At 34.3% G+C, this 25695-nt stretch overlaps 2 protein-coding genes and 1 long non-coding RNA gene across 7 annotated transcripts in view; 2 read left to right on the top strand and 1 right to left on the bottom strand.

Annotated features, from left to right (window-relative positions):
- The window catches only part of LOC123678079 (probable tubulin polyglutamylase TTLL2), a 104822-nt gene extending 98715 nt beyond the window's left edge, over positions 1-6107 (top strand). For all 5 annotated transcript variants that reach the window (XM_045614876.1, XM_045614873.1, XM_045614877.1 and 2 more), the window contains one exon: positions 5819-6107. In XM_045614876.1, the coding sequence (XP_045470832.1) occupies positions 5819-5947 (129 nt within the window). In that variant the 3' untranslated portion in view covers positions 5948-6107. The remainder of the gene's footprint in view (positions 1-5818) is intronic.
- Positions 6108-12123: 6016 nt separating this feature from the next.
- LOC123677927 (probable cytochrome P450 4d14) overlaps positions 12124-25695 on the top strand; it is a 58952-nt gene continuing 45380 nt past the window's right edge. Inside the window, exon 1 of the mRNA XM_045614667.1 lies at positions 12124-12378. Within this exon, the coding sequence (XP_045470623.1) occupies positions 12234-12378 (145 nt within the window). The 5' untranslated portion in view covers positions 12124-12233. The remainder of the gene's footprint in view (positions 12379-25695) is intronic.
- LOC123677928 lies at positions 21562-21841 on the bottom strand. Its single transcript, XR_006747156.1, has 2 exons — positions 21734-21841; positions 21562-21674 (listed from the first exon to the last, which is right to left on the bottom strand). It is a non-coding gene; the product is annotated as an uncharacterized LOC123677928 (long non-coding RNA).

Below are 25695 nucleotides of genomic sequence, written 5' to 3'. Positions count from 1 at the left end.
CCTTGGCGCCACATTGGCGCTACATATGGTCATCCTGAAGTCACATCTGAGGGCAAGGAACAAAGACGTGGACCAATCAGGGTACTTCGAGCCGGATAGTGAACATTGCGAAAGATTTCGATGGGTAGTGTTGTAAAATCGAAAAACAACGCTAAGGTGAACAAGTGCAAACGGTAGCAGAGTTCAGTGTATTCAAGGCATTTTGGTGTTCCACTTGGGGAGAACACAGCAACACAATCAAGCATAATCAAGGAAGTTTTTTGAAGTTCCACTTGGGGGACGACACAGCAACAAAAAACTTACAATAAAAACAACAGCGATTTCAAGGCATTTGTAGGAGTTCCACCTGGGGGACAATACAAACGGACACATAGGATTACTGGTTACCCAACAGCAGATTGGTAGCTAGCTATAATCATTCACGGTACAGAAAAAGGACGGATTGTGAGTACATTTTCCTTTCCTTCCTCATATACTTTGGCACAATTTACCAGTACATTGACTGGTTGAAATTATTAAATAACTTAGACTCTCATTATTTCACACAAAATGTCGGAATTGAATGTTTTAATTGAACGCAGAGGTGTAGTTGAAGCTCAATCAACTAGATTTGAAGCCTTTTTGAAGACTATCGATTCAGAAAAGGCAGGTCAAATCCCGGCACGGGTAGAAAGATGCAAGGAGTTGTGGAACGAATTCGAAAATTTGCAAATACAGATTGAAGAACTCGACATCAATCATCCTGACTTGCAGCAACAAGAGAGAATCACGTTTCAGGATGCGTATTTCGAATTGATTGCTCTCGCGGATACAAAGGTCTCGCAATTCATGAAGGGTTCACTTTTCTCAAGTGAAAATATCATTGCAGAAAGGAATGTTAAATTGCCCACAATGCAAATTCCAGAGTTTCAAGGTTCTTACAAAAACTGGTTAGAATTTTATAATAGTTTTAATGCGTTAATTCATTCAAACAAGGGATTAACGGACATCCAAAAATTCTACTATCTAAAGAATGCTCTTAAAGGCGATGCTGCGGAAGTCATTCGGTCTTTAGAAGTTTCGTCTAAAAACTATAATGAGGCCTGGTCATTGCTTAAGACCAGATTTGAGAACAAAAAGATGATCGCGTTAAACCACATAGAATCTCTCCATAAATTTCCGCCCATATTGAAGGAATCATATGGTCGAATCAGGAAATTTTTAGACGAAATCAGAAGGGATTTGAGGTCATTGGGTCAACCGGTAGACCATTAGGATACTTTACTGATTTTTACTCTCGAGGCCAAACTAGATCCTGTCACAAGGAGGGAATGGCAAAAATCGGGTTAACAAATTCGCAAGCATGGAAGACTTTTTACAATTTTTAGAGGAAAGGTGCGTTCTTCTTGAAACAATAGAGTCTGATAGAACAGGGGACAAAGCGATAAACCAAGGTTGGAAAGAACATCGAAGGCGTTCATGTCATCTTTCAAGTCATGTATAATTTGTAAGGAAAACCATTCTCTATTTATTTGTGAAAAATTTTTGGGACTATCAATCAGTGATAGGAGAAATGAAGTAAGACGGTCAAATTCTTGTTGGAACTGTCTTCAACAGGGACATAGGGCGCAAGACTGCAAACGCGGCGTTTGCAGGAACTGCAGAAATAAGCACAACACATTGTTGCATGCAATTACTCAACCACAAGTATCAAAACAAAATGAAGATATTCCGGAAATGGAAACTTCAGGGGGTACCTCTCACAATTATTCATGTGTGACGGTAAGGCATCCCTCAATTCAGGTTCTTAAAAATACAGATGGTCAAAGAGTTCCAAAGGTCGTTAAGGAAGAGTCGGTACACAATTTTATGGTCAGACAGGGATCAGACGTTCTATTGTCAACGGCAATTGTTTACTTTGCGGGTTCGGACGGAAATCTACATCGGGGTAGAATTCTTTTAGATTCGGGAAGTCAGTCGAATTTTATAACGAGAGAATTCGCTGAAAAACTAAACCCGTCACGGAATCGGGTGAATATACCAGTTGTTGGTATTGGAAACGTAACGTCTCAGAATAGATATTCGATTAACATGTTGGTTCATTCAAATTTCAAGAACTTTAAATTTAATTCTACGTTTCTAGTTATAGAAGAAATTTCTGGCAATATTCCATCAAGAAAAATCGATACAAGTCCATTCACCATTCCGAAAAATATCAACTTGGCAGATGAGTCTTTCGCAGAACCCGATAAAATGGATGGGGTATTGGGTGGCTCTATATTTTGGGATTTAATCTGTGCGGGTCATACCAATTTTGGCAGGGAAAAACCAACATTACAAAAAACGAAGTTGGGATGGATAATAGCAGGGCAAATATATGGAAAAAAGGGGAATTCAAAGACGAAGAAAGTGGTTTGCAATTTTTCAACAAATGTTGCTGTAAAGGAGCGAATTCAACAAATTTGGGAACCTGAGGAATTCGGTCATTCGATGAAGCACAAGATGACAAATCTTAACTTCAAGCATGAGCATAACGGGAATATGCATTTGGGAGCACAAGCTCTTCTTTCATTGAAACGAATTAAATATAGGGTGTTATCAGGACACAGTACGGTCAGAAAGAGAGAGATATAAATTTCTAACTTGTTTCTGCATCAAACCTTCAAGATGGAATTACATTATGGGCGATCTATCGGGGAAAAAATACGTTAATTCATATTTATACTTATTTGTTTACATTTCGACAAAGGCAGTTCATTTGGAACTAGCTCCGGACTTGAGCAGAGAACCATTTATGAAGGGTTTCAGGCGATTTATTTCAAGCAGAGGTTTGATTCAAAACATATATTCGGATAACGGGACGAATTTTATTGGAGCAAATAGGGAACTCCGGGAGTTATACGATTTTTTTAAATCGGATAAAAATTTTCGGAGTATTTTTCAAGTGAAATGATAAAATGGCATTTTATTCCACTACGAGCACCTCACTTTGGCGGTATGTGGGAAGCGGCAGTAAAATCAGCTGAATTTCATATTAAAAGAGTTTTAGGTAATGAGAGGCTAACTTATGATGAGTTTCAGACAGCCATTGTACAGGTAGAGGAGTGCTTAAACTCTCGACCTTTAACACCTCTATCCTATGATCCTTTGGACCTGAATGTATTCACATTAGGTCATTTTCGTGTATCGCCACTATCAACACCGCAATAAGATCTACGATTCGAGACTACAAATCGAATCAAGAAGTTTCTTCAGGTGGCGATCGAGTCAAGGAACTAGCAACCAGGGACAATGGTATTATTGAAGGAGAACAACTCACCTCCTAGAAAATGGGACTTAGCCAGAAGCACCGAAACGCACCATAGTAAGGGAAGTATAGTGCATGTCGTGACAGTGGAACCTGCTAAAGGGTTATTTAAATGACCGGTATCGAGGCTTTGTGTTTCACCGATCGAAAATTGATATTTTTTTTGAGTGCTAGGGATCTCTGCCTGCAATTTCGGACGTTGTTGAAAGGCAGAGCTTTCAAGGGGGGCGGTATGTTGCGTCAAGTGAATTTCACGCAAACTTTATGGGCAGTTGAATATTCAGAAAGACGCATTTAGGTCGAAAAACAAACCCCAGCAGGTACAGCGAGGGCTAAAAATAGAACAAGAGCATCCTTGGCGCCACATTGGCGCTACATATGGTCATCCTGAAGTCACATCTAAGGGCAAGGAACGAAGACGTGGACCAAACAGGGACCTGGATTGCGCTTTGGTATGGAAAATCCTTAGCGACGCTCAACATCCCCAGGAAATGTGGGTACCATATTGAGTACGCTCGTAGCTGTTACCTTGTAAACACATAACTTGTACAGCCAAATTCAATATATTAGTTAAGAAATCCGGTGTTTCATGATCCCAATTTAATAGAATTAAAGTTGATCGATTCAACCAAAAACATCTTGTTTCAGAAGAATTCACAATTTTATCATGCATACTTCTAAATTCTAATTAATATTCTACAGAACTTGGTATCTACAACAAACAGTAGGTGCTGAGGTTTTCAGTTTGAGGAGAAGTTGAACAGAAAGCTATACAATCCAAAATTTCAGCTGATAACATCAAATATAATCACGGAAGAAATAAAAACAGGACCGTATTTCAAGAAGTTACATGTACGATTTACTTAATTTCGAAAATTAACCGGTGAGAGGATTTTCCTCAAAAATTATTTGTACAATAATTATGGCCTGATTGCAGTATTCTCCAATCACAAATTGTCAATTTCTTCCTTATGTTTAAATAAAAGATTTTATCTGCACCGGGGTAATCGAATGACCTTTCATTTGACATATCACAATCCATATTTCCATTTGAAAAAAAGCTATGGGATGTTGAGAGTGGTTGTAAGAAATATCGAATTAATAAAAAATTCTAAATAATTCGTACAAGAATTTTGAGCTTGTTGCGTACTTTGTTGGCATGTTGTATGTCGAATAATTTTTTAGTATGAGGTAGACGATCTATGTTTTTTCTGAAAAAAATGAAAGCAATGTACCTCTTGTAGCATGCTACATTTCAACTTTAATATATTCAACGAAACAAAAAAGTTGACAAAAATCTGGGCGTACGCCAATGAGTATCTTCGTGCATGTGTATCCGATACAGTGAAACTGTCATATCATTTATATTCCTGGTTTTTTGGAATGATAATTATCGCAGCGAAATTTATATAATTGTTTTCCTCTATTATATTTGTAAAACCCTCAAAAAAGGTTTTTTTTTTCTATACTGAATTCCCGATTGGAGTTCCTGATAAAAGCAGAAAGTTAGTTATTACATTGAGATTCAAAAGACAGCCCAACATCATTGTCAATTGTCAGCTTACAAGCCGCAGTATTTACTCTCCTTGCTATTTAAGAACTGTCAGACCTAAGTTCTTATCAACTTCGGTGGAGGAAGATTGGCTCAGTATAGAGCTAGGACTTTTATCTCTTCAGGGAAGTAAATTGTGAATTTGAAAAATTTTTTTACATACATTTATAAATTTCGGATTCACTTATATATATTTCCATTTTGTAATATATTGTATCTCAATTTTTCTGGTACCAGATATTTTAAAGATTCAGATTGTGAAATAGGTACTTGTGTGAATATAAGAAGTGTTTGATCGACCTGGGTTTTCATCTCTTTCATTTGGTGAATTCAGAGATCAGAACCACAACTCAAAACAAACGACTCTGCTCGGGCATTTTGAGTTGTAACAAAGAGCTTACACTATATGGTTTTTTTCCTTTATATGTGCTTGGCTACTAAAGCCATCTACACAGCGAATATTTCATTTTCTCTATCGAGTTCATAAACCACCAGCAGACATTCACAACATCCATGACCTAGCCAGGATTCGAACCCGATACCTTCGGCACCACAGCCAACTTTTCAGTCCACTGTACTACCGAGGTAGTCTATACTATATGACTATATATCATTCGTAGGTACTTAGGCAAGACAAATTTATTGACCCCTTTTCGAACACGAAGATCTTGCCTGGCGCAAATCTAAATGATTTATACACTGCCGAAGTGAAAGTAATGGGTATCAAGAAAATTGAGGCATCATCTGCAAAGCGAAATTCATAACCTTCAAGACAAAAATTGCCTCACTAAAATGAAATTTTCTCATCATATTTTATGAAGATATATGTCATGAAATATCGCTTATTTCTTATTTCATATATGTATATGTATAGTCGTAGGATATTCAATCAACACTAGAGGAAGTAATAATATTCTGAATAACATAAAAATAGAAAAACCATACGATACACAGATGCACTTTATATTTATTCATTGCAGGTGTCCAAGTACTCCAAGGTGGCAAAAGAACTCACAAGAAAGCACTCAACGGCCTCTGATAAATTTCTGAATCAACGTCTTGCTGAACAACTAAACATCACCGGGGAAGTATGGTTGCCACCATCATGATTCCAGGTTTTCTGCCAGCTGATATGAAATTCAATTCTGAACTGCCATTTTCGCCAAATCTGATCAGCATCTTTTACGTATTTACAATGCTTTAAACTCGCTCTATTCGTTTTATTATGAAGTATTCTTCAACATATACATAAACACATCTTTTTACGATTACACGTGTATGAATTACTTTTAAGTATGGTTTGCGGTACTATGTTTCGACAACATTATTAGCAATCAGGATGAAGGAATAACATATCCCAGTTCTTCAAAAAATATCCAAGATTTTCCTCATTCGAAGTAAACAATAGAATTATGTTAAGGGGATTTATACCTAGTGGCATTATTGTGATCTGCCAAAATTTAACTACTTCTCAGCGTTTCTGAGATCTCACCACTTTTCAGGATTAATGAAGCAATCTCAAACGTTCCTCTGATTTGCAGTCCTTTTCTTATAGGTAGGTACAAGCAAGAATTCAAAATACGTTTTTTTTTGTGTCAAAAAGAATACTAAAGCGACTTAATAATGGGCCTTACATTTTGAATAAATCCCAAAAATCAGATGAACTGAGAATGTAAACAATAGCCGCCATATTCAGGCTCAGTCAATCAAAAACGAGTCCACGAGTGTCGCCACTGTGGTTTATAATGTCACTGTACATTCAAGTACCTGGTGATGTGATCTCCAAGGATGTAATTGGTATACATGAACAAACGAGCGTTGAAAAACTATATATTTTACATCAGAGCTTTTTTCATTTTGTTAATCTTATTCGTTGATGCTGTGCAATAAACAATAATTCATTTAGTTTCCAGGTGTAGGTACCTAATTTTCATTGGAAAAATAGCATTCAATTATCCATCCATAGTTCAAATCAAAACTAATTAAATATCAACTTTGACAATGGAAGAAAATTATTCTCTAATTTCAAGAATTTAAGAATAATAAATAATAAAACATTGCCTTCAATTGAAATGATTTTATCTAGATAGCATTTCCAAAGAGTATATTAGCGATACATGAAAAATTGACGCAACGTTCACAAAGAAACTCCTTTGTAGTTTGTATTTTCAATAATAAGTACTTACTCAAATTCTTCCCGATTCTGTGTATAGTCTAATTTATCCAGGAAAATATTTCCGGTTAGTTTTCCAGAATAATTGAATATGCTTTCTAGATCATAATCTTTTTACGATGGTTTCATATTTCAACTAGTGTGAGCCCGCGACTTCGCTCACCTTAAAGTCTTTTTTAAATGACAATTAGTTTTTTCTATTTCATCCGATTTCAATGAAACAATGCCTAAATATGTCGACACATCGGTTTCTACTTCTTCATTATGTGTATAAATTGACATTTCTTTTTTTTTGTGGGACATGATATTTTTCATATTATTAACACATAATTAGTTATTCCTTGCATCGACAGAGAGGTCGAATAATGATGTTGTCACGATATGGTACCTGCAAACAAATTAAACCCATTCAAAATAATTATCAGAAAAAAAATAACCGTTGAACTTTCAATCCTTCTCCTGGCTTAAATGCGAAATATCTTTCACCTTTACAATTAATTAAGCTTTCATCGTAATTGAAAGAAGAATGAAAACACTCATTAGCTAATGTTCAAAATAATGGATTTTCAGGTTTTCTTGCAATCTTCAATGTCATTTGAATAATTGTGAATTTCAACTCTGACATACCCAAATATACTTATCTATAAGTAAATATGCTTTCATTTCCATCACCTTATAGTAACATTTAAGGCATATTTAATATACTTCAGAAAGAAGTACTAGCTATCCAATGGAATATGTGAATAAAAGTAAATGATTGTACCAAAATGAATGTACTAATTTTGTTAACTAGGCACGCCTATTGGAGGATTTGTAGAAATAAACAGAATTTAGTATGTCTCACCTAAGGCATGTAATTTTATGTGATAACAATAGCAACCTCATTTTTAATAAGTAGAAAAAGTTTTCTATATGCATGATACAATTCCTAAAATTGTCTAGTTTGCGTTCACGAGAGCAATAATTATTGCTTCATTGTACTAGAAAATATATGTAATAGGGTTTAAAGGCATCAATATAATTGATCATGTGATTTGTTTAAAATTTGACACGGGGTTTTTCAGTATTTTGGTCATGAATTGACAAAATTGGGCGCATTCAGCAGAAAGATCGGTAGCGTAAGTAGCTTCGCTAATGATAGGTATCAGTTTGGTAACGTTAGTATTCTCTACTGCACTGAAAAAAATGTACACTGTAACATAGACTCATATATCCGCATATATCATATATCCGCAGAGATAACTCTACTCAATTCAAAGAGCACCTTATTCTAATACCTAATTGAAACTCACATTTGTTTGCATGAAAAATAATATTGGATAAAGTAGAGTACTTTTCGTTTCACAATCTGAAAATACTTCAATTACAAATGAGTTTCATTGAAATGCATATAACATAGTCTTCAAGCAAAACTTCCCTGAGTTTCTGATTGAATTATGAATACTCCAAATAAGTATAAGAGTAAAAACAGCTTCACTTCAAACAAGAATAAGTATGTTTAAAAGAACCCTAGTTACATTTGTATTGAATTATCTCTCTTCTCAAGGCGAAGATAGGAATACTTCAATTGAGTATACTCTTTCTCTGAACAACTTCATTATACTTTCAGAACAATAGTCAATAGGGTTGAAATAAGAATATATAGAATTAAAACAATACTTTCCATGAATTGAATGGAAATTGAATTCCATTTGTTTGAAAATCATCTAATTTCGGCCCAAGCATAGCAAAACTCAAATCAATCCATAAGTGCTCTTAGAAAATGAAATATCTATTCTTAGTTGAACTCTTATTTTGTTTTCAACGTACAAATATGGAACAAGAACTATATTGAGTGATATCACCAATATTACTTTCTGAAATGAACAACATTGTACTGGCTTGATATTTAAAGGGTATCTAATGAAGTCATTTTTGATGTTTAAATATCAGTATTCAAGTATCACATTGTTGAACAAATTGGAAGAAGTTACATTTTACCCAATTATCATTAAAACTTTTCAATGCAGTATATAAAGTCGCTATAGTTGTACCACCAACTGTCAAGCAATCACATTCAGTCAGTTATTCCAAAAAGTAGAATCGGTTATGTCACTCAATGGAATCTATTCCATTTCTGTTTTCTGTGAATTGAATTTTAAACAGAAGAAAAAAGTTGGACTGTATACTGATCAGTAATGTAGGTGTGTATAAATACTGCATTATGGAGTATTATTATTATGAGAAAATTCTTGATATCTCTGCAACCGGAAAACAGCTAAAAATACATTTTTATGAGTGATACACATTTTGAGAGGTATGGATAGGAGGGTTTCAATGAAATAAGACAAAGGTTAATTTTCAACTTCTTTCTATTTTGAAAATCAGAAATCCACTCATGAATAATACTGTTTTGTTAGAAAATATAAAATAACTAAATTAAATCAATAATTTTGAGGCTATTACCGACAAATTATATTGGAACTAAATAAGAATCTCCAATGTAATGCACTATTGCGGGAAAGACTTGCTTAATATCATCTAGTGGAAATATCAAATAATTTCCTGTTTTTTTTACCTCAAAGGATTGGAAGTGCTTGTTGATATGAGTGATTTCGAATGCCTCATATATAATTCCCATTCTTGAAGAAGGCTTTCCATGATTCACACAAATAATTATTACACAAGAAACTTAACACATGTTGTTGGTCATGCACATGCCCAGTGAAGAATGGCGTATTGCGTTTGTGCAAGACGCACGCTCAGTTTCAATATGAATTCTGAAAATCTGCGATCTTGGCCGACATCGACCGACGAGAGTTACGATCGTTCCACTATACTTACAATAAGTAAAGTAAGACTTCATCTAACTATAAAATATTTCTTATAATAATTGCTTATTCTTCAACGAAACAATAGCTGTTCTCAACATAATTATTAGAAATATAACATTAAGAGTATGTTTGCTGCAATGAAGAATTGGTATTTTGAATTTGAGGATATGTATTTCTTTTCATTCAACATTAAAATTATAAACGATCTTGACGTAAATGTCGCATTTTCTTGAAGAAATACAAAATAACTTTCAATTGAAAATTATACTGAATCTTGCTCTGAAACGAGAGGTCCTGTTAAAAGGAGATTACTACATATCAAATAAAATATTTCCTAATCATGGAGATAAGTATATGACCCGTTTGGAGATGAGAATAGGATTTTCTCCTTTCAAAAATATGATAATTTTCTGTTATAATATAGATTTTTTTTTCTAAGTTTGCTTACGGTATTAAAACTTTTTATTCTTCAATAGAGGTATGGGAAATTTAGTAGTATTATTTCAGATTGTTAATGAACGTATCTGTTTCAGTTTCCATTATTGCTATACTTGAAATTTGAATTTCATCCCAGAATCACTGTCACTAATGTCGGTTACTCATCATATTACCAAAAAGTAGCATAAAATAAATTCACTACCAAAGATGGCGACCGCTCCGTAGCGGAAACTGATAAAATGCGTTCAGCAGAAAATTCATAGAATATTGACAACTGTTCCCCAACTGTTGAGTCTGCTGAACGCACCCATATTATAATTGACAAAAAATGTATTATGTTTCGGCCTCATGTTGAGGTATTGTCGAATTATTTTTAAAAGAGTCACTCCTTCGCAAAGTTTGTCTGTAACTTTAAAAACTGATTACAAGCATGTTGCTTTGATCAATAATCAATAACTTTGGTAGTCATTTTACGTAGTTCATATCTACGACAAGCCCCCAACAAATCCATTAATTAAACAGAGCTGTAATAATATAATGATAAATACATAAGCGAAATAAATTAAAACATTTTACAATTTTTACTTTGTGCAAAAGATAAGATACCTTCATCTGGGGGCATCACAAAGAAATTTGTTTAAGTATTTCATTTCGACTAAATACTCTAGATATTTTCGCTTTGTATTCAACGTTTTATTTTTTCAAAAATGCATTGGGTTTCTGAAATGTTGATATGTTAACATTCTCTTTATTGGATAATGTGGATTTGGGCATAGAGTATATTGATCATAAGTTTCATGACTTGTAATATTGCTAGAAAAATAGGACAGAAGAACAATTCCCGAGTTAAGTTCGCCAGTTCTTGAACGTGTTTTATTATTTTTCGAATATAGGGGAGGGTGAAAAGACAAGAGTTTTATTACCATAAATCTCCATATCTACTTGAGTGTCACCATTTATCATAAGATTTTTCATTGACACCCAGTGGCGTACCCAGACATAAGCCTTGGGCGGGAATAAAAAAAAAAAAATTCACATTTTCCTTCTTTTGAAGAAGTTTCCCAAAGAATGTTGCATAATTAGATTGCGATATATAAGGTTGTTACATATAATGGATATTCCTTCTGGGGGGGGATATATCCCCCTTATCCCCCCTTGGGTACGCCACTGTTGACACCACGAGTTAATTGATCACTCGTGAACTGTATTCATGGTTGCCGGTTATATTGCCGGTCAAGGGAGATATTGCGAAAGACGCACAAGCCCCCTCAGAACATAAAATTATTCTATACTCTAAGCAAGCCCACTGCCCAGTATGGCTCACTTACCCCACTCACGCCGAATTCGTGATTTCTGGGGGAGTAAGTCCAATATCTAATCACACTACAGTCTCATTCAAGCGTAAAATTTCGTGATTAATTAATTTGAAAACAGCAAATCGTGAAAGGAGTTTCCGAACGAAGAATACTATTATAAATAATTTCAATAAAAGTCGATTTTTCAGCCGACCATTAGAATGAAAAATGTCACTCTTTTCAGAGGTCGTCGAAAAAAGTTATTCTCATATGTGTGAATCAGAATAACCTTATTCAACTCTGAACTATGAATTGAAAATTTAATTTTTTGTTACCTGAGAAACTTCACTCGAATCAAAACCTGAATCTGAACTTACCCATGAATAACGACTACTTTGCTAAATAAGATTAATTTTATTGAATATTCGATTTTTTGTTATAAAGAATTTCATTCAAATTAATGAATCTGAACCTATCTATATAGAATGAATAACCAAGATTGGGAATTCCTAATCGACCTTGGATCAAATCTATAGACACTGTGCGAGATTTATTTATATTTCCAAAGTGCTACGATAATGATACAGTCTATGCGCTACATGGAATTCAGTAAACAATTCATTATTTCATCGAACTTGCTATGAGAAATTAAAAGTGCGGTTAGCTCTGTTCAAAAATGATTCTAGAAGCGCTTGTAGTGATTGCGATAGTTTGTGTCTGTTATTGGTACACCAGTTCTCCCAAGTATAGAATAGGAAATTTTCCAAAACCCCCTGGATATTTTTTAATAGGACACGCTCCTTACATCAACTCTTCTGAAAGTAAGTTAATCGCAGAAAATAGGTATATGTATATACATATATCAGATAACGAAATATAAGATCCTCATATTTTCTACATATATCAGATAACGAAATACAAGATCCTCACATTTTCTACCCTTTTTTTCGTTATGAAATTTTCAAAATTGAAAATGACATTACAGAATTCAGACCATCAGCATTGGCGGAAAGATCTTACGTCATATGATACTGATATTTAATTCGTTGGAATTTGAAAATTAATAAATACACGTGACGACTTAGTACTGTGGGCCATACCACTATGTCATTGATCTAGCCAAAACAAATCTGCAGCCAATAACATTAGAAATTTCTTGAAATGTCAGTCACTCGAAATTTCAGAACGTTTTCATTCATAAAGATAGAGAAATAAGTGGAGGATATGAAAAGGATAGATCAGATATTTCAACGATGGCTTACAATGTAATTATAAAAAAAAAATCGAAAATTATATAAATTTCGTTATTTCATTCAATTTTACAAAATTTATCAACAAATTGTCTAAAACGAAAAATCACAAAAAACCTAATAATAACATAGGGGAACAGCTGTTTTGGTGTCTAGGTTTTTTGAGCTGAGTAATATCAATTTTATGTCCTGAATTCAAATAACGTATTCATTTTCACCTATTAAACACCTGAAAATCAACTTTGAATGACATTGTATGATATATCGTTGAAATCAGCGTTGGAAGTTATTTCGAAAAGTGTCATAAAATATGCAGGTCCGTATTGAAAAAAATGAGGTTGAGGGTGGCCCAGAGAGTACGAAACGTTGGATACGAAATCTGATTACGTCAAATTGAGGATAATTTACTGTCGAATAAAAAATTCTTGTAACATTTTTTGATAATATTCGAAATAAATTGGGAAAAAAAGAAAAATCAAAATGACAAAATTTACATTTCTTATGATATCTCAATAATCGGCCCTGATTATCTCGATTTGTTCGAACTGCTTGATGATGCTTCTATGCATGCAACTTTTTCTCCATTTGACCGACCTTCTAACTGTTATCGTTTAAAAGTTACCAATACAATCCCATTAAAAAAGTTAACACTCTGTATATGGCATTTGCCATTCAGTTTTAAGATGCACACGGTATATTGTGTATAAACTATCTTGACAAAAAAAAACCGTCAAAAATGAATATCACATAACGTTATTGGATCGATTGAGTGTAGGAATTAATCAAAAACGTCCTCAAATCCTAAAGAAATAAATTCTTTCACCAAGACAATGCTCGATGAAAATCGACGAAACGAAAAAACGATGTTAAAAGAAAAGAATAGCTCTTTCTATTGCTTGACAACCCTGCTTTTACTTCAGATCTGATCCCCAGTGATTACTTTCTTTTTGCAGACCTCAAAAAATTCCTGAACCAATAATCCAAGTATTAATCAAGTTTCAAATTGTGCTAGATCAGGTCTTTCGTTGAATAACGTTTGAAGGTGGGTCTTTCTATAAAGTCAGAGCTGAAAGCGTAATGTCGTGTTATTGGAGATGTTTAAAGGAAGTAGGTACCCCCAAGTACTCATAAGAGGCTCAACATCAGAATACCCTTAGGTATTACTTATAGCACTGAACTAGTAAGATTTTCAGCATTTTATTTTAAACAATTAGCCATCCAATTCTCAAGTAATGGTAGAATTAACCTTCTGTGAGAGTATTATAATTTTTTTTTCTCTAAATTTCAATTGAAATTAATGAAATATTTCCACTATTTGATATCGTTTAGTGATTTTTGCATTGCAAAATTTGGGTTGGCAGAACAGTTTGACAGATAATTGATAAATCCGTGGCAGGAAAGTTCCGAGTATGTACCAACATATAATAATAAACTTCACGATTTGTAGGTGGTGTAGGATCAGAGAAACAGGAAAATGATACTCAGTTAGTTCGCCGACGTTTCGGAAAAATTTATTTCCATCCTCAGGGCTCTACAAAATTCATGGAAAACATCATTTGTAACATTGATGAAGGTGTTCACAAAAATAAAGGAAAGATGAGCATTACTAAATGTTATTGACTAGAAAATATCACAGAAAAGATGGTATAATTTAGATATACAAGGAAACATTATATAATTCGAAACATTTTAAGTTCAAAACAAGAATAAAAATAAAAAGCAATATACACACATATAGGTACAAACAGAGTACTTACAACCTAGAACTAAATGTTATTGACTAGAAAATATCACAGAAAAGATGGTATAATTTAGATATACAAGGAAACATTATATAATTCGAAACATTTTAAGTTCAAAACAAGAATAAAAATAAAAAGCAATATACACACATATAGGTACAAACAGAGTACTTACAACCTAGACAAATGTATCTTCCCAAAATCATCTCATTAAAATTCAAATCAATTCTCCAATATTTCACTTAAAAAGAAATCATAATAAGTTAAAAAGCAGGGACAAACAATGCGACCGATGCATAGACAGTACGCCGACAGACGGAGGTGAAATCAAAGAACAGCGGACTCGAAACAAATTAGGGTAAAAAACTTAGATGTATGTATGTGATGCGCTGAAGTAATGAAGTCGATAGGGGCTAGAAATCTTTATTTCATTTTATTTTTATTCATTCCGCAGTTGGATATTTGTTTTTAATAAGGAATAATAAAATAGGCTTAGTTGTTGGATGTCAGCTCTAGAATTTACTGAGTCATGGATACTTATTTGTAACATTTCAAAAATTAGCCGATTGCTCAAGTATGGCTCCCTCTTCAATATTTTGACGTCTTCAAAATTAAAGCTGTGATTTTCGTTCAGGCAATGTTCGGCCAAGGCTGTTTTAGGGTTGGAGATCGGCAAACGGACAGACCTAATTGGTTCCTGTATTCTGGATTTCAGATATCGGCCCGTCTGTCCTATGTAAACGCGAGAACAATTTAGACAACTGATTTTATAAACAACGTTGGAGTTCAGAAGAGTTGGTGTCGGGTTTTTGACAATACTGAAAAAATATTGCCTAAGGTATTTGAATTTTGAAAGACACCCTGACGTTCTCCTTTTGAAAAATCTTGGATAGTCTCTCTGAGAGGCCTTTGATATATATGAGTTTGTACTCGAAAGTTCCCCAAATGAAATGATCTGTGGTGGAGAGGGTTTGAGAGACTCCCTAATATTTTGTTTATGAGAAGCGCCGGATAGCTGTTGCTTAGTAAAATGGATCTGATCTCTTTCAGGTTTTTTCATGATACCTTTTGTCAGAGAGGTTCAAGGCTCTGAACTGAGATTTCGTATGATGTTAACTTTATGTATCATGGCATGATGAGAGTGAAAACCTATATACCTTCCAGAAAAAGTAGGTTTATGATACCAATCAACGTACAAAACATTTCCATCCATGCGTTCAACTCTCATGTCAAGGAAATTCAGAGCGCTTTTTGATTCCAATTCTAAAGTGAACTGTAATTTTGGGTGGAAAGAGTTGAAAGTGTCCCACACGAGTTGTTCAGTGTTAACAGGAATAGAAGTGAAAATATCATCGACATAACTTTTGAAAATTGGTATACTAAAAGGCAACCGAGAGAGACAATAATCTTGAAGCTTCTCCATTACAATGTCACAGCAAATCTGCGAAACACAATTCCCCATCCCGAAACCAAAGATCTGCCGAACAAATTGTCCGTTGAAACAGAAATAACTGATAGTTATCAAAAAATTATATATCTTCTTGAAGGTTTCGAAATCAAATGAGGGGTCAGAAACCAAGGGGTCAGAAACCATATTCCAATTTTCTTCAATGATTTGTAGTGCTAAATCTGTAGGCGTGTTAGTGTGAAGAGAAACGACATCAAGTGATAGTAATACATACTCAGGTGGCAATCTGGTCTTATTGATTGAATTGAAGAAGTCGAAAGAATTCCGGACATAGTGTTCGTCGGCTTTAATAGATCAGCGATGAACTTTGATAGCTCATATAGGGGAACCAACAAAGCTTAAAAGAGGTCTCAGCGGTATGCCTGTTTTTTGTATTTTTGGTAGAAAGTACATCTTAGGCAAAATGCAATCATTAGAAGTCAATTTCTTTGCAACAGGTTCCGGTACTAGGTCCTTGTTCAACAGGACTTTGACGAATCTGTTGTTCTTGTTTTGGACGCGAACAGTGGGGTCAGATTCCAATTTTTCATAGGTTTGCGAATCGTCAAGAAGTTCTGTACACTTTTTAGAATATTCATCCTTATTCATAACAACAGGATCGTTCCCTTTATCAGCTCTCAAAATAACTACATGATCTTTATTGTTCAAGAGGAACGCCCGAGTATCTCTCATATCCCGATACAAGGAGGGACTAAAAGATTTTGAATATTGATTCGAATTCAAAAAATTCATGATAGTGTTGACAACTCTTCCCCTGACTAAATCTCTATTCTCAAAATCATGTCTACGGATAACTCTCTCACAGTCAACAATTATGTTCATCACCGGTATTTAGTTGGTGTAAGGAAGATTAAACTGATGACCCAAGCTAAGAAAACACTCTACATTATTAGGTATGGAGATGTTGCCGATCTCCAACCCTAAAACAGCCTTGGCCGAACATTGCCTGAACGAAAATCACAGCTTTAATTTTGAAGACGTCAAAATATTGAAGAGGGAGCCATACTTGAGCAATCGGCTAATTGTTGAAATGTTACAAATAAGTATCCATGACTCAGTAAATTCTAGAGCTGACATCCAACAACTAAGCCGATTTTATTATTTCTTATTAAAAATAAATATCCAACTATGGAATGAATAAAAATAAAATAAAATAAAGATTTTTAGCCCCTACCGACTTCATTACTTCAGCGCATCACATACATACATTTAAGTTCTTTACCCTAATTTGTTTCGAGTCCGCTGTTCTTTGATTTCACCTCCGTCTGTCGGCGTACTGTCTATGCATCGGTCGCATTGTTTGTCCCCGCTTTTTAACTTATTATGATTTCTTTTTACGTGAAATATTGGAGAATTGATTTGAATTTTAATGAGATCATTTTGGAAAGATACATTTGTCTAGCTTGTTGATGATGTTTTCCATAAATTTTGTAGAGCCCTGAGGATGGAAATAAATTTTTCCGAAACGTCGGCGAACTAACAGAGTATCATTTTCCTGTTTCTCTGATCCTACACCACCAATCTATCGTGAAGAAAATTTTTTGGATCACCACTTCAGATTTTGTATAATAATAAAATATAACCATGAAATATTTGTGAATCTGAGATATTTTCGCACGATTTTGTTCTACAAGATGTGGCAGAGTGAACACGATAGCCACAGAATTATAGAAAATTTATTCTCGCGTGCAAGGTTACCTATTGAACAGGAAACGTCGTTGATTTGATCACTGGTGCCAAACCATTTTCTGAAGCATTTACGTTGAAAAATAAATAGTTGAAATACTAGAGGCAGGAATAAATTTCTATTGTGTAAATCACTCGGGGTCTTTAATGAATTCGGAAACCTGTCTGATTATAAAATATCCAAAGATGAAACTGCTGAAACGCTAGAACACGTATCATAATAATCATAATAGTGGTTTATTCTCATTCACAATTGATATAGGTAATATAAATCTATAAAACGACTGGGTTACTAAAGGTGCAATTTTGTCAACCATAAGATTTTCGATCCATTAGGTTTAGTGAGCCCTTTGGTGATCCAATCATCGTCGTAGAAAATTGCTTCTTCAATAGTTTTGGTACCTACGTTGTATTTGGGATTAATCAATTTAGATTTGGACAGCACTTGCTAACAACTCTTTCAGTAATTTCCTAGAATCCATAAAATTCCTATTCTTTGTGTAAGCAAGAGCTAGGGGAAGGGGTACTGGGGGTAATTACCCATCCCAAGATTTCCAAAATATAAAATTTCATAATTCTTTCAAAGAAGAAGAAGGAAAAATCCATAAAATGAACCAATATATTGTTTATACTTTTCTTTAAAATCGACACGTCAGCAAAAAATCGGGCCCGTTTACGGTTTATGAGTTTATTGTCGCGATCAAGATGATTACTTTTATTGCACTACGAGCACGTCTATGTTCGAGGTTTATTATTTTTCGTTATCAACCCCTTTTGTCGGCGTCCCCCTTGTTTTGCCATCTGCATGTTTTGCATTCGTCATCGGTATACACTTACCCGTTGTTTTCAGTTTTTGTATGATTTTCCTCACAAAATTTTGATACGACAGTTATCAAAGAACTGAACTGAGTTATTATAGCGTGAAAAAGTTGTCTGTGCTGTGTTTTACAATTTGATGTATTTAATTCAAATTGCAATTTATTTTTAAAGACATCAGTTTTGAATTGACTGTACCTACAGAGTATTCCTATATTGGAGGTACAAACGAAAATGACAAATTCCTCTGATCATTTTAAGAAATAAAGTCCTATAACATGGGTCCGGAAATGATTTGATTTCGAAATACAAATTCTAAAGTTTAAGTATTTTTTCCGTAGCACCTTCTTCAAAAGATATTTCAAATTTAAATTTTAAATTTGGCATAGATATTACAATTTTAAGTTTTCATTATGTGATATGCTCATTTTGAATGCAAATCTACAGGGTGATATTTTTTCTGGGAGAGTGCCCGCTTCTTTCCACCAGAACTAGTTTTGGTGAACTACTGGTAGTTTAGAGAAGTGTAAATAGAAACTGTGGTCCAGAACTACACTTTATGGTTTTTTGTCTGTTCTTGTCAAACAATTCTTCAATAATCCTTAGGAAAATTAAAATGATTATGAGATCCAGTGAGTTGTGATGAATAAATAATTAATTATAAGTTTTGGTACTTATTTATATTTACCCAATTTTTAGAAAAGATCAATAAAGATTAGTTAAACTGTTATATGCATCACAAAATAGTAGGACTACAAGAAACACCCTGCATCTCGAAAACAAAGCATTTGCGGGCCCATGAAGAGGACATTCCATTCTTAAGATTATTCAAGGAAGTTTTCATTTTTCTTTGTACCTCCAATTTAGGAACAATTGAATGGTATGAACAATCGAATCAAAAATGCTACTATTTCGAGTCATTTTTGGTTTTAACTTCGTTATGAAACTTTTCTTTAGCATATTACAGATATAAGTAAACGTTGTCTTAAAAAAAAAGTTTTTTTATTACCCCCCGCAGGAAAAAAAAAAGATTTACCCCTTTGTGTGAATGAGTTTCTTGGAGAGTGAGGTAGGTATGTCTGTGTTAAGTAATAACCGTCCGTTCATTCATTGATATTCAAATGCACGGCTCTTGCAAAATTTTAAAAATGGCATGCGGTGCATTATGGTGTTCAATACTCGAAATTATTTTGCACAAATTTTACAACCTCTCAAGAATATTACACTAACACGTTTGGAGCATTTATGGTATGTTACTTGTACGATTAGCCCAACTAAGTATTAGTTATTATATAATCAATTATAATTGTTATGCAAATTGTATCAACAAATTATTCGGAGGTCAACCAGTTCGTATTTACATTTATTTAATGTGAACTCAATATTGGTCATTGTCCTATATATAGATGTTGATAAGAGAAGTATTGTGGTCTTGATAACAATTTCTTGTCTTCTCTTGTTAACAGCTTCTTGTCTTGTCTTGATAAAGGGTCAAGAAATTTTAAAAATTTTGTCTTGTGTTTTCTTGACCAATTATATCATGCCTTGAATCAAGAAATTTCAAGATCTGTAAAATTCTTGATCAAACGGTGATACCGTAGGTATATAATGTTTCTCCGACTAACTTTTTATGACTTTCCATGCTTACACGGCCATCTGGTGATTCCCCCATCTCTATTTGAAATTCTGTGATTATACTTGATAGGAGGAGAAGATACGAAAATATCTACCCATCGTTGTCGAAATGAAGAAGGATTTTCTTGGAACGCTAGCAATATTCGTACTTGGAGATAGCCTTGACAAGACCTTGACATTTTCAAGAACTTATCTTAATTTTGTCTTCAAATGAAGACAAGCTCTTATAATTTTCAAGAACTGATCCTAAACCTACTTAATTCTTGAAAATTTTATTGAATCTATGAAAATTTTCAAGACTCCTACCGTTGAAATTCTATGATAAAATGAATAAAACGCCATATACAGGGTGTTTCAAGTTCGACGGCCTATTAGACGTTTCTGGAGAACGGGGGCGATTTGAAATCTGAAAATTCGGAATATGACATTGTTCATGATGCTCTATTCAGCTAAAATATTTTCCGGCACTTCCGGTTATACAATAATTGAAAAAAAAATTTTCAAAAAAAACTTTTTTTTTCTTTTTATGTCTTAGATATTATCAAGATTTTTATTTTCAATTACTCTTTTCTGAAATTATTGCGTTAGTCCTCATAGTTTTTAAAATATTAAGGAAAAACCGAAAAAAAAGAAAGAATTTCCATAGTCACTATTACGTGAATTATTTTTACTGTATGCGTATACTCAATTCGCTTTCTCAAAGTAGAATGATGTAGGAATATCGTGCATATCTTGAACTTGAGAAATATCATCACAGGGTGTTTCAAATATTGTGCCAAAAATTGTGAACAAAATTTGATCATAACATGATTATGCTCTCAAATTCAATAATTCAAGAGTTATTCAAGATTTTATGAATTTATGTTATACGTAGGGTCAATTTCATTCGATCTGTTTCCAGACGGACTAGCAATAATACTCTATGACCATAGAAATTTAAATATCTAATTACTTTACATGTGACAGGTATTTTCATTATCAAAGCTACTTTAATTTGATTTCACGAATTGAATTTCCGATATTCAAATAACAAAATTCTGGATATACTTTTCTCTAATTATGTGGCAAATCAGTTCATTCCGGCACTTCTTGTGGAACAAAATAGACTGGAACGGATTTATCTATTATTTACGTGAGATGATCTGTTCGATATATCGCAATATTTTAAAGCCTGCCATTTGGCGCGCATTTCTGCCGTGGAATACTGGAGGCTGGGTGGAGAGTCCATGAATGAGGTGTACTATCGACAAATATAGAGCACTTTTTTCTGAGCAATATTTTATTTGTTTCTTCTGATTTTTTGGTTGACAGTAAAGAGAGAAAATTAGTGGAAAATTCATTCGTAGCTTTTGGTTTCAGGAAAAGTTTCAGTGAAGGATCGAGAGTAAGCATCTATAAAACAAAAACTTGTATTGATAATGTATTTCTAAATACAGTTTATCAGAAATGCACGACAATAGAGCTCCATATGTCGGATCACCTGGCACAGGTACTTGCTTTTCCGGCTTCCATCAATGGACCTGAAAATAACAGAAAAATTACTACCATAAAGAGAAAAATAACAGAGGAAAATATCTACCAGCTTAAACAGGATATCTTGGAATGAGGTTTTGGGCCAGAAGGATGCGGAAGAAGCTTTCTCTTGGTTTCATCAATACTTCTTAAAGGCTATAGACCAAAGAATGCCAATGAAAGAAAACGTTGTAAAATTAGGAAATTATAAAAAATTAAGATGGAAAACTGAGAAAATCAGTTTGGAGGCAGGGAAAATCGAGCTTCTGTGAAGTTTTTAGGAGTTATAATGGACAATAAATTGAATTGGGCTGTGCATGTTGATTATGTTTGTGGTAAATTGTCTAAGTGTATCTTTTGAGAAGACTGAAGAAATGTGGTACTGAAGAATTTGTCAAAATAGCGTATTTTGCAAATTTCCAGAGCATACTTCTATATGGTATCCTTCTATATGGGGAAATGCTTCAGATGCTTCTAAAGTTTTCATTCTGCGAGAAAAAAGCAATACGTATTATGAATGGAGTGACAAGTAGAATTTCATGTAAAACATACTTCAAAGATCATCAAATATTAACTTTAACATGTCTACTCATCAGAGAATGTTTGAAATATGTGTATCACAGAGAAAATAATATGCCAAGAAATGGAACTTATCACAGGTTCAACACTCGACACGGAACAAACTTCTCACTCCACTCCACAGAAAAAAGAACACTCAGAATATTTCGAGTAATTGGGAAATAAAGATTTTCAATAGGCTTCCAAATGAAATAAAGAAGTTACCGGAAAAAAATTCGAAAGCAAAATTAATGAAATATTGGTGAAGGGTGCATTTTATTCATTAGAAGAATTTTATGTTTCAAATTTTAATATTATTGTTATTTTTGACGAACCATGTATAATTTGATGGTGAATAAATATTATTATTATTATATCCCGACTTTTGCCTATACGCATAGGATTTCTCCTCGCCGTCGGCTTCTCACTTCTCGCTAAGAGGAACATTCACTCAATCCCAGATATTTAAAATATCAGAAGGGTAGAGCTCGGTCGTGTCCGGCCTTTGTGGTCCGCCTGGTTCTTGTCGAACTTCTGGTCCTCTTACACGCGATCCTTGGACCTGTCCTTCGCTTCCTAGGAATTTTCTCACCGTCCTTGCAGTACCTAAAAGAACAGCTTTTTGCATTATATTACATATATACTCACTAAGTCCTAGTTGCTTGATATTTCTCTTGAGATTTTTGGGTACTATTTCTGTTGTTGAGATGATAATTGGAATAGTTCTCGTTGATATCATTCCCCACTGGCGCTTTATCTGAAATTCGAGGTCCCTATATTTTGAAATTTTTTCGACCTCTTTTTGACGCATGTTGTTGTTATTAGGTATTGCTACGTCGATGAGTATTGCTGCCTTTTGATGTTTATCAACTAGCAATATATCTGGTCTGTTGTGAGCCACTGTTTTATCAGTCAAAACTGTACGATCCAAGAACATTTTATAGCGTTCGTTTTCCAGGATGGTTTCCGGTCGGTACTTGTAGTATGGCACTTTTTCAGAATGAATTAGTGTTAATTTAGTTGCCATTTCTTAGTGTAATATCTTTCCTACTGCATCGTGTCTCTCTTTATATTCATTTCCTGCAAACATTTGACATCCTCCCGTGATATGTTGGATTGTCTCATTCGTTGGACACCCATAACGGCATCGATCGTCAGTAATAGTTCCTTTATGATATGCTTGCAGTAATTTTTTGTTGAGATCACTTGATCTTGGATGGCTAAAAGAAATCCTTCCGTTTCTGGATACATCGCACCTGATGTGAGCCAATAGTTCGACGCTTCAATGTCGACATGATCCTGGTTCACCTCGTTGAAATGTCGTCCATGTAGGGGCTTTTCTCTCCATCTTTGCAGTTTTTCTTGGATTGTCTGGTGGTTGTATGACAATTGCTCAATTGCTCCTTGTGCAGTTGTAAAGGTGTTGATTCGTCTGCTTCACACAGTACTGTGTAGGTTTATGACATGTCTGATTTGTCTTTGAAGTATGTTCGTAGACATTCATTGTAGTAGATGTTGTAGTGTTGGTAGTGTTTTAGTCAGCTCTCGTGAGAAGTTCGAATTCAAGTTTGATAAAATCGAAGGAAAATATTCAGAGTTGATATTTAGTTGGAATAATAGTAAAGGTACCCTGTGATACATAAGAAGCGTGCAAATATTACACCTGAATGAAACCAACTGCTCACACTTTCAGCAGTGTAAATCAGAATTCACCCACAAAAAACGTAAACAACGATTCATACAGAAGAACAACAATCGATTTATAAAGGTGACCATACACTACGTCTAACGGCACTGAGTAAAATGCTAGAATTGGATGCTGCGGTCAAAAACATCAAAGAGGAGATCCTAAATACCCGCATCGACATAAAAAACTGTATAAAAGCTAGTGAGGCTCGACTTCAGCTGAAAATAGAGCAACTTAAAAAAACAGTGTCAAAACTTGAGAAAGAGAATACGGAACTTAAAGAAGAAGTGGAAAACCTCAAAAGAGTTCAGAACAAGAAAAATATATTGATATTCGGACTAAAAAAAAAGCGAGAAGAGATTACGGCGGAAGGTCTATGTAAGGATCTGAGGGAGTTGCTTGGTGTTGATCTGAAAGGTAGTGATTTTGGTGACTTCTATCCACTGGGAAAATCAAAATCAATCAAAATTGTCCCATAAAAATTGAATTTAACTCAAATCCCAAGAAGAGAGAGGTTCTCAAGAGTTGCAACAAGTTGAAGGGAAAAAATATATCTATAGCTAACAACCTAACCCATAACCAAAGACAAGAATTTAAAATATTGAGGAAGCATCTCTTTCTTGCCAAGCAAGAGGAGAAATATAAGGATTGTTTCATAAGAGGAAACAAACTCATCGTTAACGGAATTGCATATGGAATTGAAGACCTCGAGAGAGACGAAAACTTGAAGCCTAGACACAACAGTGCACCTTCCACTCCCACGATCGATGCTTTGAAGAAAGTGGTTCCTGAACAAGCGAAAGCTCCCAGTACCCCCAAGGCCTCAACAACAAAAAAACCGATTCCAAACCTAGAAGCGACACAGGATAAGCCAAGAACAAGGTCAGTAAACAAAAATTCCTCTACAGTACTAAGACTTCAGTTTTCTGTTCCGTGGTTGATTTCTCTCATAATTTCTCACTATCTGTGAATATTTTCTGTCGAAAGATGAACCCATACATACGCGATTACGAATATAGAGTGAAGGTAGCTAAAGAGTTTGATTCTTTCAGTGAATTTAACTTACATTCGGAGCAACTGGAAAATATTCCAGAATTTAATATAATACATCAAAATATCTGCAGTCTTTCCAAAAATTTGGATGAATTCAAGATCTATTTAGCTCAAGTTCATAAGCAGTTTGACTGTATCATCTTAACAGAGACGTTCAAGCTACCCTGCCTGGGAGTGTTCGGTTTGGATGATTATTATATGATTTACAATGAAGGTGATGTTAACAGAAACGATGGCGTGGTTGTGTATATAAAAAATGGCTACGACTTCAACTATTCAATAGTAAATATTGGAGGATGCAAGTCTGTAGAATTGGAGGTAAAATCCAAGGCTGAACAAAATATTTTAATTTCAGCTATTTATAGATCGCCTGCAAATGATGTGAATGACTTCGTTGTGGAACTCAGGGACTATCTGTTAAAAACGTCATCTAGGAATTGCAGTTACCATGTTTTTGCGGGTGAAATAAATGTGAATATTTCAGAGGAAGATCAAGCGGTTGCCGAATATTTGAATATTTTTTACGAGTTTGATTTTATGTCGTACATCAATAACGTTACGAGACCAAGAAGCGGAACCTGCTTGGATCATTTCTTTATTAAAGCAAAACGAGAAAACGGTAATATCAATTCATACGTGATAAAAACTAACGTAACCGATCATTACACTATCATGGCGAAAATACAAATGAATAAAGATTTTCAGCGAAACCACCGTAAACAAATGACAAA

The sequence above is a fragment of the Harmonia axyridis genome, chromosome 4 (assembly GCF_914767665.1).
Source record: "Harmonia axyridis chromosome 4, icHarAxyr1.1, whole genome shotgun sequence".
Taxonomy (NCBI): domain Eukaryota; kingdom Metazoa; phylum Arthropoda; class Insecta; order Coleoptera; family Coccinellidae; genus Harmonia; species Harmonia axyridis.
This window is presented reverse-complemented; position numbering and strand designations above follow the sequence as displayed.